Below are 14,645 nucleotides of genomic sequence, written 5' to 3' on the forward strand. Positions count from 1 at the left end.
CACTGCCAATACTCTGATAAACACTAGTTAAATACATAAAGCATCATCTCAGAAAAACCTATTGACCTTTTGATATTTAAAAATGCCTTCCAGTCTCCGTGGCGTTTACCTGCAGTGTTTCTGAATGTAAACAAACACCGCCCCCTGCTGGTGTGTGTGTGTGTGTGTGTGTGTGTGTGTGTGCGTGTGTGTGTGTGTGTGTGTGTGTGTGTGTGTGTGTGTGTGTGTGTGTGTGTGTGTGTGTGTGTGTGTGTGTGTGTGTGTGTGATGCTAACAAGAGAAACAGATTCCTGCAGATTTAAACATATGTAGAAATGTGCAGACAGCAAAGGTGGGAAGTAACATTTACTAAAGTACTTAAGTACAATTTTGAGGTACTTGTACTTTACTTGAGTATTTCCATGTTATGTTACTGTGTACTTCTACTCCACTACAGTTCAGAGGTAGATGGTGTACTTTTCCTCCACTACATGTATTTAATACCTTTAGTTACTTTACAGATGTGGATGAATGATGTGAAATCTAATCAAGTGTTAAATCAGACTTTAGTTCCACCTGGAGTAAATCCACCAGCTACCCTGCAGTATACAAAGTCATTCAAACTAGCTGCTCCTTTACCAGCTTTGAGAACACTTTCATGATCAATCATTATAAAAAATATCATATATATTATTCTGAAATGGACCAATCTGCACAATCACTTTTTACTCAAGTACAATATCGCAGTACTTCTCCTTCCACTGGCAAACAGAGAAGATCCAACACATTTAGCCATTTTGTGACATATTTTCCATTCAGGAAAATTAAAATAGAAATAAAATAGAATACACATATCAAATAGAAACAGATTAAATATTTGATGCAACACAAGCAGTTACATCGAGTTTCTTTTACATATATTCCTGCAGTAATTCAATTTGTATAACTTTTGCTTCAATGTTCAATATATCTATCTGCAATCGGAGTTAGAAGTCCTTTCAAGATGTCCATACTAAAAGGTGATAACCAGCACTCCGCGTGTTCTCGTTGCTCAGAACGAGATCTCGTACCTACATTCTCGCCTGCTCACCACCAAAGATGGCGTTTTGCTGAGTGCTCATGGATACACACATTTTTCAGCTCGTCGTTATCTTACTTTAAAAACAAATTAACTGCATAGTGAGCTACGACTCCCCGTCAACCTGAAGCCACCATGCAGATCACTCTGAAGACCCTGCAGCAGCAAACCATTCAGATAGAGATAGATCCCGTTCAGACGGTGAGTAACAGTAGCTAACAGGAGCTGACGTGCTAACGAGCTAACATGCTAAGAGACAGATTTCCTTCAGAATCAGAAACAGATTTAGTACCAAATCTGCTTTTAGACATACAAGGAATGTGCCTTGGTGTATTTCAGGTGTATACATTAACACAGTCAAAGAAGAAAAAATGACCAAATAATGCAACTATTATAAACAACTATTAAAATATAACTATTATAACTGTTAAAATGAAGCAATGAAATAAGGAGGAATGTGTTTTATTACCACTTTTATTAGGACTTCAACGATTAGTGGGAATACTTTAAAGGGCAAACTCAACACCCACCTTTTTTATTTGGCCTTCAACCTAATTTTATGTTATTTTATTCCTTTTTATTATATATATTTTTTAGATTATTTTCCTTTTTATTATGTTTATGTATTTTATATTTTATTTGAGATTTAATTCCTTTTAATTATTTACATTTGATTTTATTCCTTTTTTATTATTTGTATTTATTTAGATTGTATTGTATTAATTTACATTTACTTTTTATTGTATTCCTTTTTTATTCAGTCCTGTGTTGGTATTAATGGTTCTTTTTTAATCACAAAGTTATCTGTCTGAACCTGGGAGGGATTAAGATTGGTTTTTATTTATTTTTAGATTGTGTTTAGTTTGAGATAAGAAACAGGTGTATTTATTTATTAGGTTTTTACACATACAAGGCATGGTGAACACAAAGACACAGACAGAAATAAATGGTACTATAATAAAAGCTATTTATTAAAAAACTACAGCGTTGTTTAGACCGTTTTAAGTTCAAATAGCTTTAGTACTCTTTTTCTATCTATGTATTCTTTTTCTCTGTGTCTTTGTTTGCTTTTGTATATTTAAATGTTGTGTAAATACTTGTCTTTATTCTTTTTTTAATGCTAAATAGTTTCTTAAAAGTACTTTATTTTCACGTTTTTACTTAATCTTTCAACTTATTTCCTTACAGTGTTTATGTTTGAACCACATGTACCAAAGCAAACCTTCTATGTGTAAAAACCGACTTGATCAAACGGAATCTGATTCTGAAAACCTCCCCACCAACAGTTAGCTTGTTAGCCTGTTAGCTTCCTAGCTGCTAGCCCGTTAACAAAGTCACTGGATTTTTGTCCGCTCTAAATGTGTGTGTCATGGTTTCTTAGCTTCCCCTTCTCTTCAGTAACACTTTAAGTGACATATTATGGCATGTAGTAACGTCTGTGATGGGCCACAGCTTCCCAAACTACGATGATTGCCCTTGCTAATGCTAATGACACTGCTAATTAGTAACGTCAGTTTGTTAGCATGCTGACTTGTGTGACATGAAGCTAACAAGGCTAGCGTTAACCGAACAGCAGTTTAAGAAGTATTTCTGTCACTAATGGTGGAAATCATTCAGATAATTCACTTCCACAATCTTTTTTAGAAGTACTCAGATCTTGTACTTGAGTAAAAGTAGAAGTACACAGATCTTGTACTTGAGTAAAAGTAGAAGTACTCAGATCTTGTACTTCAGTAAAAGTAGAAGTACTCAGATCTTGTACTTTAGTAAAAGTAGAAGTACTCAGATCTTGTACTTGAGTAAAAGTAGAAGTACACAGATCTTGTACTTGAGTAAAAGTAGAAGTACTCAGATCTTGTACTTGAGTAAAAGTAGAAGTACTCAGATCTTGTACTTGAGTAAAAGTAGAAGTACTCAGATCTTGTACTTGAGTAAAAGTAGAAGTACTCAGATCTTGTACTTTAGTAAAAGTAGAAGTACTCAGATCTTGTACTTGAGTAAAAGTAGAAGTACTCAGATCTTGTACTTGAGTAAAAGTAGAAGTACACAGATCTTGTACTTGAGTAAAAGTAGAAGTACACAGATCTTGTACTTGAGTAAAAGTAGAAGTACACAGATCTTGTACTTGAGTAAAAGTAGAAGTACTCAGATCTTGTACTTCAGTAAAAGTAGAAGTACTCAGATCTTGTACTTTAGTAAAAGTAGAAGTACTCAGATCTTGTACTTCAGTAAAAGTAGAAGTACTCAGATCTTGTACTTGAGTAAAAGTAGAAGTACTCAGATCTTGTACTTTAGTAAAAGTAGAAGTACTCAGATCTTGTACTTGAGTAAAAGTAGAAGTACTCAGATCTTGTACTTGAGTAAAAGTAGAAGTACACAGATCTTGTACTTGAGTAAAAGTAGAAGTACACAGATCTTGTACTTGAGTAAAAGTAGAAGTACTCAGATCTTGTACTTCAGTAAAAGTAGAAGTACTCAGATCTTGTACTTTAGTAAAAGTAGAAGTACTCAGATCTTGTACTTCAGTAAAAGTAGAAGTACTCAGATCTTGTTCTTGAGTAAAAGTAGAAGTACTCGGATTTTGTACTTGAGTAAAAGTAGAAGTACTCGGATCTTGTACTTGAGTAAAAGTAGAAGTACTCAGATCTTGTACTTGAGTAAAAGTAGAAGTACTCAGATCTTGTACTTGAGTAAAAGTAGAAGTACTCAGATCTTGTACTTGAGTAAAAGTAGAAGTACTCAGATCTTGTTCTTGAGTAAAAGTAGAAGTACCAGAGTGTAGGAATACTCTGTTACAGTAAAAGTCCTGCATTCAAAATGTTCCTCAAGTAAAAGTAGAAAAGTATTATCATCTAAATATAGTGAAAGTGTCCCTAAAGTCTGATTTAAGAGTTGATTATTTTTCATTATGAGTATGGGATTTTATTTTATTTGTTTACGTCACAGCAGCAAGTAAACAAGGCATTGCACATAAAGGGAAAATGAAAGAGTTGAAAATAAACAAACATAAAATATAAAAAAAACACAACTAAAAAGTAAAAAATATACAAATTGACGGTGAAACATAATATACACTATCTGTCAAATAGACCCAATGATCGACCAATCACAGCTAACTATTCTGATGAATCTGTCCTGTATCAGGTGAAGGCCTTAAAAGAGAAGATAGAAGCAGAGAGAGGGAAAGACAGCTTCCCCGTCTCCGGGCAGAAGCTGATTTACGCCGGGAAGATCCTGCAAGATGACACGCCCATCCAGGACTACAACATCGACGAGAAGAACTTCGTTGTGGTGATGGTTTCCAAGGTAACACACGCTCAATACTGCAGAAATCACTGAAGTTAACAGAGTGTACCTTCCGAAGCTCACCTGTCAACAGTTCAGTCATTCATTTTTATTAATGTTCTTTTTGAGGATTTGAATGTCGAGGCAAGTTGATTTATATACAGCACCTTTCAACACAAGGCCATTCAAAGCGCCTCACACAACTGAAAGAGCATTCAGAGATAGTGAAGCCTAAACACATTATAAAATAGCATTTAAAGAATAAAATAAACTTAAAACAAGCTCATAGTCTGGTTGCCAGCTCTTATGGCGCATTTCCACTGCAGGGCTTCACACGGCTTAGTACGGTATAGTGAGGCCTTGGTAGGCCCGGCTCACTTTATGCTGCGTTTCCATTACAGTTTAGTAGCTGGGGCAGTAACTATAGTAACGCAGTGTAGGCGGAGCCGTGACGTCGTCTTCAATGAGAACCACAAAACCAACATTATCTGTTAGCCTCAGAGCTCACAGCTCCTCATATCTGTTCAGAAACTAGACCAAAGTTAAACAAGTCCAAACCACAGACTGTCTGTGTCATGGAGAATACAGTCGCTGGTTTGTTTCTGTCTGTAGGCCGTTGTTGTGAGTGTGGACGGTCGGAGCATATGCAACATTAGCTTAGCCAATATCCATTCAGAAAACACGCATTTTAAAAGGTGTCTCGTCTGCCGTCTGTCTGCAGACTTGTCAAAGCCTTAATTCATGGTTTTTACTAACCGGTATCAGTATGTTGTTACTTCGGCATCATTTAGAAACGTGTATTACAATTAAATCACGGTCAAATATGTTCATCTTGTTGTAGTTGCCAGCGATTCTCTCACTAGTTTAGCATACTCAGCCCGGTTGTTGGCCCGGAAAGAAGCTCGATTTTGGAGAGCCAGAAAACTGTTAAAAAGTACCCGCTAGCCGGAACCACGCCGAGTGGAAACGCAACCAAAAACGGGCCGGACACGCTTAAACCGCTACGCGCTGTAGTGGAAGTGGGCCATTAGAGTGCTATTGTGAGTCCCACAGAAAGCCAAATATGTCCACTTCCTGGTCTGAAAATGTCAGTAATGGACTCAGCATCCCCAATAACCCCCCAAATCAATCAAAAATTGGCAAAAGCTATTTTCCACACATGCCACATTAATGCCAGTTAACACACATTATGCTAATTGTGCAAATGTCCCAAAATATGCAGGTTAGCATCCGGCAGTCTCTATGTGCTGGAGACCTGTACTGTACATTTCTATCATACAAATGTGGGGCACTCAACATATCAGGGTTCCCAGTGCTGCAGCTAGACTACAATACAGAATAACACGGGTTTAAAACCATGACTAAAAGTTACAGTGCAGTTTGAGATATCACCAAGTCTCCAGCCTGGGTTTCAAAGTACTAAGAGTTGTCGGACATGTTTGTGATGCCGGTCTTTCTGACATGGCTGTGTTTTCTATCGTCCTGAAGGCTAAACCTGCAGCTGCCGCCTCGCCCCCGGCCTCAGAGGCTCCCAAACCCCCCGCTCAGGACTCTGGATCCTCATCAGCAGCTGCTCCGGCTCCGACCCCCGCTCCGACCCCCGCAGCTGCCCCCATCCCCCCCGACCAGGAGGCCAAAGGGGAGCCAAGTGCCGCCGCCGCAGAACCACCACAACCCGCCAGGTATTTAAAAGTCTCCTATCATGCAAAATGCATCTTTCTACGTCTTTTCTACGTCTTTTCTACATCACCGTGTGTCCCCGCTGTGTCCCCGCTGTGTCCCCGGTGTGTCCCCCGTGTGTCAAGAGACTCACAAAGTGTCAGGAAAGAAAACCCTCTCTTTTCCTCCGTACCCACATCTCTAAAAACGGGGGAACAACGGAGCTGATCCAGATTTGCTGCGTCATGGCGACATTACTAAAATGTGGGCGGGCTTTACACCCACGGGCCAATCAGAAACGTTGCTGTCAGAAACAATGAGACGTAATATGGTCCTGGAGAGAGTATGTGTAAAGAAGCAGGAAATAAAGACATGTTTATATCGAGTGAAACTGGGGTTAGTGACGGTAACGAAACAGTTTTTCAAGTCGGACTGTCCTTCATCAGATATCAGAATATGAATCAATAACTAAGTGTTCTTGTGTTTTTTTGGGGGGGGAAAGTATGCGCCATTGGTGTCTACTGCTTGGCTCATCGACATCTCAGAAATATCGTATCGGTTTTCTGATTTTTATCTTCACTTTTTAATGTTCAGCAGCTCCAGTACCGCCGGGCAGGGTTTGGACGGATCCTCAGCGCTCGGTAAGTAACAAATAAATAAAACATTATATCACTTCCTGTCCCCTGGTGTGGAAGTCAATGGTTTTCTGAATGTGTTTTTGGTTGTTAGCCTGAAATAAGGTCTGTGGTTAACACAAGCTGAAGAGATTTTAATATTTTGTTCTACGACATGAAATATGTCAGTAAATACCCCACTTGTGGATTTAAAAACAGAGCTTGCTAACAAGTGTCTAAATGAGACGACCAAACGCCATCATGATCAACATTAGCCACCTTTAGCTTAGCGGTGGTGAGGTCATGTGACCGTGCTGTAGTTCATTTATAGCCCAACATTAGCCTCCTTTAGCTTAGCGGTGGTGACGTGAAGTCATGTGACCGTGCTGTAGTTCCTTTATAGCCCAACATTAGCCACCTTTAGCTTAGCGGTGGTGACGTGAAGTCATGTGACCGTGCTGTAGTTCCTTTATAGCCCAACATTAGCCTCCTTTAGCTTAGTGGTGGTGACGTGAAGTCATGTAATCGTGCTGTAGTTCCTTTATAGCCCAACATTAGCCTCCTTTAGCTTAGCGGTGGTGACGTGAAGTCATGTGACCGTGCTGTAGTTCCTTTATAGCCCAACATTAGCCTCCTTTAGCTTAGCGGTGGTGACGTGAAGTCATGTTACCGTGCTGTAGTTCCTTTATAGCCCAACATTAGCCTCCTTTAGCTTAGTGTTGGTGAGGTCATGTGACTGTGCTGTAGTTCCTTTATAGCCCAACATTAGCCTCCTTTAGCTTAGCGGTGGTGACGTGAAGTCATGTGACCGTGCTGTAGTTCCTTTATAGCCCAACATTAGCCTCCTTTAGCTTAGTGTTGGTGAGGTCATGTGACTGTGCTGTAGTTCCTTTATAGCCCAACATTAGCCTCCTTTAGCTTAGCGGTGGTGACGTGAAGTCATGTGACCGTGCTGTAGTTCCTTTATAGCCCAACATTAGCCTCCTTTAGCTTAGCGGTGGTGACGTGAAGTCATGTGACCGTGCTGTAGTTCCTTTATAGCCCAACATTAGCCACCTTTAGCTTAGTGGTGGTGAGGTGAAGTCATGTGACCGTGCTGTAGTTCCTTTATAGCCCAACATTAGCCACCTTTAGCTTAGTGGTGGTGAGGTCATGTGACTGTGCTGTGTTTGTGCAATAATCCAAAATCACATGGAGAAATCCCATTGGACCAGGGAGATGCTGCCTTCAGGGACCAGCACAGGAATAGGACTTCTATGCACCCATGTATTGTCAGTGTTATTAATAGGCCACGATCACAGCAGTACATTTCTTGTGTAAAAGTTATTTTTACTGCTCCAGAACATTGTTGCTGCTATGAGTCAGGGAGCAGCACTCTTTCTATATTTAGACGGGGACAAAAGTACGACATCCCTTATTGTGCAGCCACAGAGGTCTGCTCTGTCGTGCTGCTATTAAAGCTCATAGTATTCCTGGTTATTAGTTTTTTAAAGGTTGAAGATGCTCAGTTTTTAACGTTATATTTTAAAGGTTAGAAATATGTTTGAAAATGCTTGATTTTTCTAAGTATTTGGTGTTCCCTCTACACAATCCCTCAGGAAAACCCAATACTCTTTTTGGATTTGAAATAGAACATCATGTTTGTTTGTTGTCACCAGACGTGGAGCGAACTACAAGCTAGCTTAGCACTAAATAATCATGGTATCAAAGTTCATATGAACAGTCTCCATGCAAGTCTAAGTACACACGGCCGGTACAGTGAAACTGCGAATGGCTCATTAAATCAGTTATGGTTCCTTTGATCGATTGAACCAGAAGGCACATGGATTGTTATTAAAGGACAATGTGTTTCCATATTACATTATTAGAAAACACATTGCTTTAATTAAGGACCTTCAAAATGCTCTAATTTTACTCGTGAAAAGCCAAACCGTGCGTTATAAACTGAACGATTTAAGATTTGGTTCTTACTATTTGTTATCGTTTGACCTTTGCATTGAAAGAGTTGTAAATCAGAATTAGGGTTTTTTAGTAAGATAAGATGGAACTTAATTTATCCTCTTGGGGAATGAAAGACAGGATTCACACAAGGTAAATATAAAATACAAATTTAAAATAATAATACAGCAAAAATAAAGTGGTACAGTAACTGTTGAAACAAGATATCAGTCAAAAGGTGAGCATTTTTATGAACATGTAAAATATATTTACATAGATAGTAGTTTGATTCCCCCTGAAGACGAGGAATGATGGGCCGTGTGTGTTTTTATTTCAGTGACGGGAGCGGAGTACGAGGCGATGCTAACGGAGATCATGTCCATGGGCTACGATAGAGAGAGAGTGGTCGCTGCACTCAGGGCGAGTTTCAACAACCCCCACAGAGCTGTGGAGTACCTGCTGACTGTGAGAGACGCACACGCACACGCACATGCACTCACACGCAGACACACACGCAGACACACACACACGCAGACACACGCACACACACACACACACACACACACACACACACACACACACACACACACGCAGACACACACACGCAGACACACACTGACGCAGACACACACGCACGCATACACACACGCACGCATACACACACGCACGCATACACTAACACACACAGACACACACACACACACACACACACACACACGTGCGCTGACACACACACACACACACACACACGCTGACACACACACACACGCACGCTGACACACACACACGCACGCTGACACACACACACAAACACACACAGACACACACACACACACACACACACACACACACAGACACACACACACACACACACACACACACACAGACACACACACACACACACACACACACACACACACACACAGACACACACAGACACACACACACACACAGACACACACAGACACACACAGACACACACACACACACACACACACACACACACACACACACACACACACACACACACACACACACACACACACACACACACACACACACTGTTCAGGAACTAGTTGTACTACTTCCATTCTTGAGGATAATAAATACATGGATCCTGAGATTGGAGCTCAAGCCGGTGATGAGTGGGATTTTTGTAACACACAGTGTGTGTTGTTGTGTTTGCAGGGTCTCCCCAGCAGCCCGGTGCAGGAGAGTAACGCCCCGGCACCGGCCCCCGCCTCCGGACCCACAGAAGCCCCGTCTCTAGCAGAGGGTGAGGGGCAGTCAAATACATGCACTGTGTGAAAAACAAAACAGTGGTGCAGGGATGTCGTATTTCTGTGTTGGACCCTGAAGGCAGCATCTCCCTGGTCCAATGGGATTCCTCCCTGTGATTTTGGATTAATCTCTGTTTCAAACAAACGTTTATGATATTTACGCGTTTAGTTCAGCAGGATCATCTCCACATATAGAGCAGGATGAAAGGTGTTATTCTTTACTTGATTCTGGCAGATGAGTCACCGGCCTGGGACAGTTCCTCTGTTCCTTTTTGTTAAGACTCGTTAGTTATCACCAAACTGTGGAGCTGCATATTGACTGTTGCTAACAAGTGTCTAAATGAGACGACTAAACGCCACAACGCCCAACATTAGCCTCCTTTAGCTTAGCGGTGGTGTCGTGAAGTCATGTGACCGTGCTGTAGTTCCTTTTATAGCCCAACATTAGCCACCTTTAGCTTAGCGGTGGTGACGTGAAGTCATGTGACCGTGCTGTAGTTCCTTTATAGCCCAACATTAGCCACCTTTAGCTTAGCGGTGGTGACTTGAAGTCATGTGACCGTGCTGTAGTTCCTTTATAGCCCAACATTAGCCACCTTTAGCTTAGCGGTGGTGACGTGAAGTCATGTGACCGTGCTGTAGTTCCTTTATAGCCCAACATTAGCCACCTTTAGCTTAGCGGTGGTGACGTGAAGTCATGTGACCGTGCTGTAGTTCCTTTATAGCCCAACATTAGCCACCTTTAGCTTAGCGGTGGTGACGTGAAGTCATGTGACCGTGCTGTAGTTCCTTTATAGCCCAACATTAGCCACCTTTAGCTTAGCGGTGGTGACGTGAAGTCATGTGACCGTGCTGTAGTTCCTTTATAGCCCAACATTAGCCACCTTTAGCTTAGCGGTGGTGACGTGAAGTCATGTGACCGTGCTGTAGTTCCTTTATAGCCCAACATTAGCTTTTTGCTTCAGAAATCCTAAAGTGGTGTTAATGTGTGGAGGTGATCCTGCTGAACTCAACGTGTTAGTATCATGAACGTTTGTTTGACACAGAGATTATACTCAGCAATTCCTGCACCATTTTATTATGACTGTAATAACGAGATGCCAGACATTTGATGATTGTAAAACTGAATATTTTGTGTCCGTCTTCAGGAGAGAACCCACTTGCATTCCTGCGGACTCAGCCTCAGTTCCTGCACATGAGGACGGCCATCCAGCAGAACCCGGCCCTGCTGCCCGCCCTGCTGCAGCAGCTGGGCCGAGAGAACCCTCAACTCCTACAGGTACACACACACACACACACACACACCCCCCCCCCCCCAAAAGACAGTGGGGGATAGTTTAGTTGCCCACATGGAAGCTGCTGCATGTGTTGGGACATTAGCATAAGTTGCATTATAACCTAACAATAGATCACATTTGCATAGCGCCTTTCGAGGGACCCAAGGCCGCTTTACATGGTGAACAAACAGTGGTTTTGGGGGTTATTGAGGATGCTCAGTCCATTTCTGACATTTTCAGGATCACTAATGTCAGTTTTAACCACAAAGTAACCCTATTTGTAGTCTCTTGGTGCGATGATTTGGAATCCCATGAGCAGTGTTGCTACCATTGGACTCAGAGCAGCAGATGGAAGTCATTATCTCTACTGTGGACCGTTTGGTTTTAAATAAGGAATCTGTCCAATCCAAACTATATAGAGTCCCCTAAAACTTCAAAATAGACCAAAAATGTCTCAAATCAGCCCCTAGGGACTACAAATATGTCCTCTTTCCATTCCCCTTACATGATATCAGATAAGATGGAGCTTTAATAATCCCCATGGGGAAATGCAGTGGTTCATACAGCAACAGGCTCAGAGTGAAAACAGGACATCACAGACTCACACGAGATTAAAGAATAATACAATTAAACATACAATTAAAGATAAATATCTAGACGGTGGTAAGGAAGTACTCTAATCTTGAGGTACTTGACTATTCTCATGTTATGCTTTGAGTGCGTTTCAGTCATCTTTAACTCAGATTGATTCTCTCTCCTCCTTTCAGCAAATCAGCCAGCACCAGGAGCTGTTCATCCAGATGCTGAACGAGCCGGTGGAGGGGGGGGAGGCGGCTCCGGAGGTGGGAGAGCTGGGCGCCGCCGGGGAGGAGGGGGCGGCGCCCGTCAACTACATCCAGGTCACACCTCAGGAGAAGGAGGCCATCGAGAGGGTGAGGAACAAAGAGTACAAAAAAAACCTTTTCCACCAAAACACTTTTCAAGGCTTTTATTTTCATTTGTACATTAGCTTCATTGTGGTTATGTCAACTGTAGACTGACACACACACACACACACACACACACACACACACACACACACACACACACACACACACACACACACACACACACACACACACACACAGATAAATATCCCCCATCTCCATTAGGGATGCCAGTGATTATTCGTTACAGTCTCCATAATCGAATATTATTTTTAAAAATCGATTTTATTTATATATATTTGTTTAGTTTCAACTAAAATATAGACTAATGCTAATAATAGTAATATTATTCATAATTGTAAATGGCCATTGGTCACACCACCAGTTTGTTTTACTGTAAACTTGGAGGAAGCCTGTCGGTCGAATAATCGATTTTGATCATGGTCAGTTTCTGGCGACTCTAGACTTCATACATTATCAAATACAAATGTGATCATAACCAACACCCTTTTTAAAGCCGGCTCCACTGTGGTGGAAACAAGAAGAACTGGTGCTTAATCTGGCACTCGCTGAGCACTGGCCCTTGAACTGATATGGTGTGAAGGGGGGTCTGTGTTTTGTCTCCTGTTGTAGCTGCTTCTAACCCCCCCCCCTCCTCTCTCTCTCTCTCTCCTCCCTCCTTCAGTTAAAAGCGCTGGGTTTCCCCGAGGCTCTGGTGATTCAGGCCTACTTCGCCTGCGAGAAGAACGAGAACCTGGCGGCCAACTTCCTCCTGAACCAGGGTCTGGAGGACGACTGAACATCGACTTCCTGCTCCTCGCCCCTCCTCCCATAAAGACTGCCCCCCCCCCCCCCCCCCCCCCCCACACTTACTGTACAGCCACCGCTCCACAGGAGGGGAGGAAGAGGGCTGAGGGAGGGACGGGGTTATGGTTTAAACGCTACACACAAAAATCATAAAATCCTGTGCAGGAAGGCGGAGGAAGCGACGAATCCACGAGAATTCCAATGGAATGTGTGTGGGCTTCGTCCCGGGGAGAAAAAAAGAAATATAATCTGATTTTAGACGCGCTTTGTGGCGTAGAGTGGTGCCGGGATGACTGATTTCTGTAGTGGACCCTGAAGGCAGCAGATCGCTTTCTTCCACCTAGAAAGAGCCAATGGGATTTTCCCTTTTCGGATTAGTGCAGAAAAATGTCAATGTTTATTAAAAAGCTAATGTCCCATGAATTCACTAACGCTAAGCTAAAGGCGGCTAACGTTGGACGTTCAGTCGTCTCATTTAGACACTTTTAAGCTAACAACAACCAAAAATATCCATACGAGGGAACAAAGATAAAATGCTGACTCATTTCCTGTTTGAGGACTCATTCCTGCACCACTCTACCAGGGACGGGGAGGGGTGGGGGGGTTTGCGATGAGTGTGTGTGTGTGTGTGTGCGGCTGGATGCAGTTGAATCTTGTAAACAGATGGGAGTGTGTAACGCTGCGCCGCCACAACATTATCAGTGTGTGTAACTGCTTGTGTTTCTCTGTTAGCTTCACGCTAGCGGAGATGTTAGCTGGGTCTGTCTGTCTGCGGGGGGGAATGGGAACTAAACTGACAAATAAGAGTCTGGTTATTCTGTCACTTTGTCCGTCCATCACACTGCGCCTCACCGGGTCATCACCAGGTGCCTTCACACATACAGGGAATACATCTGGGGTCCAAACAGAAACAACACAAGGAAATAAGTTGTGAGAGAAAGTCCAAATATAACTGGTTAAAACTTTACGGACTTTAAAAAAGAATAAAGACAAGTACTCACACCACATTTAAATATACAAAAGAAACTAAAACCAAACATTTAGTCAAGAAGTACTCTGATCTTGTACTTGAGTAAAAGTACTCTGATCTTATACTTGAGTAAAAGTACTCTGATCTTATACTTGAGTAAAAGGAGAAGTACTCTGATCTTATACTTGAGTAAAAGTACTCTGATCTTGTACTTGAGTAAAAGGAGAAGTACTCTGATCTTATACTTGAGTAAAAGTACTCTGATCTTGTACTTGAGTAAAAGTACTCTGATCTTGTACTTGAGTAAAAGTAAAAGTACTCTGATCTTGTACTTGAGTAAAAGTAAAAGTACTCTGATCTTGTACTTGAGTAAAAGTAAAAGTACTCTGATCTTGTACTTGAGTAAAAGTAAAAGTACTCTGATCTTGTACTTGAGTAAAAGTAAAAGTACTCTGATCTTGTACTTGAGTAAAAGTAAAAGTACTCTGATCTTATACTTGAGTAAAAGGAGAAGTACTCTGATCTTGTAATTGAGTAAAAGGAGAAGTACTCTGATCTTATACTTGAGTAAAAGTAAAAGTACTCTGATCTTATACTTGAGTAAAAGAAGTACTCAGATCTTGTACTTGAGTAAAAGTACTCTGATCTTGTACTTGAGTAAAAGTAAAAGTACTCTGATCTTGTACTTGAGTAAAAGTAAAAGTACTCTGATCTTGTACTTGAGTAAAAGTAAAAGTACTCTGCTCTTGTACTTGAGTAAAAGTAAAAGTACTCTGATCTTGTACTTGAGTAAAAGTAAAAGTACTCTGATCTTGTACTTGAGTAAAAGTAA

At 41.5% G+C, this 14,645-nt stretch overlaps 2 protein-coding genes across 2 annotated transcripts in view; one reads left to right on the forward strand and one right to left on the reverse strand.

The window, feature by feature from the left end:
* Window positions 1–13,602, reverse strand: part of LOC307016521 (phosphoribosyl pyrophosphate synthase-associated protein 2) — a 256,144-nt gene extending 242,542 nt beyond the window's left edge. The window contains exon 1 of the mRNA XM_079645645.1: window positions 13,561–13,602. The gene's annotated coding sequence lies outside the window, so the exon portion shown is untranslated. The remainder of the gene's footprint in view (window positions 1–13,560) is intronic.
* On the forward strand, window positions 1,030–13,649 carry rad23aa (RAD23 homolog A, nucleotide excision repair protein a). Its single transcript, XM_079645643.1, has 9 exons — window positions 1,030–1,258; window positions 4,202–4,363; window positions 5,831–6,024; window positions 6,596–6,642; window positions 8,891–9,018; window positions 9,742–9,829; window positions 10,982–11,112; window positions 11,878–12,042; window positions 12,722–13,649. The coding sequence occupies exons 1-9, from the start codon at window positions 1,193–1,195 to the stop codon at window positions 12,833–12,835; spliced, it is 1,095 nt and encodes a 364-aa protein (XP_079501769.1). The 5' UTR covers window positions 1,030–1,192; the 3' UTR covers window positions 12,836–13,649.
* Window positions 13,650–14,645: the final 996 nt, after the last annotated feature.

Source organism: Notothenia rossii, assembly GCF_949606895.1.
Source record: "Notothenia rossii genome assembly, chromosome: 8".
Classification (NCBI taxonomy): domain Eukaryota; kingdom Metazoa; phylum Chordata; class Actinopteri; order Perciformes; family Nototheniidae; genus Notothenia; species Notothenia rossii.

Bases quoted from the DNA above. Each gene is read 5' to 3' on its own strand.
- rad23aa (XM_079645643.1), top strand. From the start codon at position 1,193: ATGCAGATCACTCTGAAGACCCTGCAGCAGCAAACCATTCAGATAGAG. The intron at 6,025-6,595 runs GTATTTAAAAGT...TTTAATGTTCAG, and splicing joins GAACCACCACAACCCGCCAG to CAGCTCCAGTACCGCCGGGC. The intron at 12,043-12,721 runs GTGAGGAACAAA...TCCCTCCTTCAG, and splicing joins AGAAGGAGGCCATCGAGAGG to TTAAAAGCGCTGGGTTTCCC.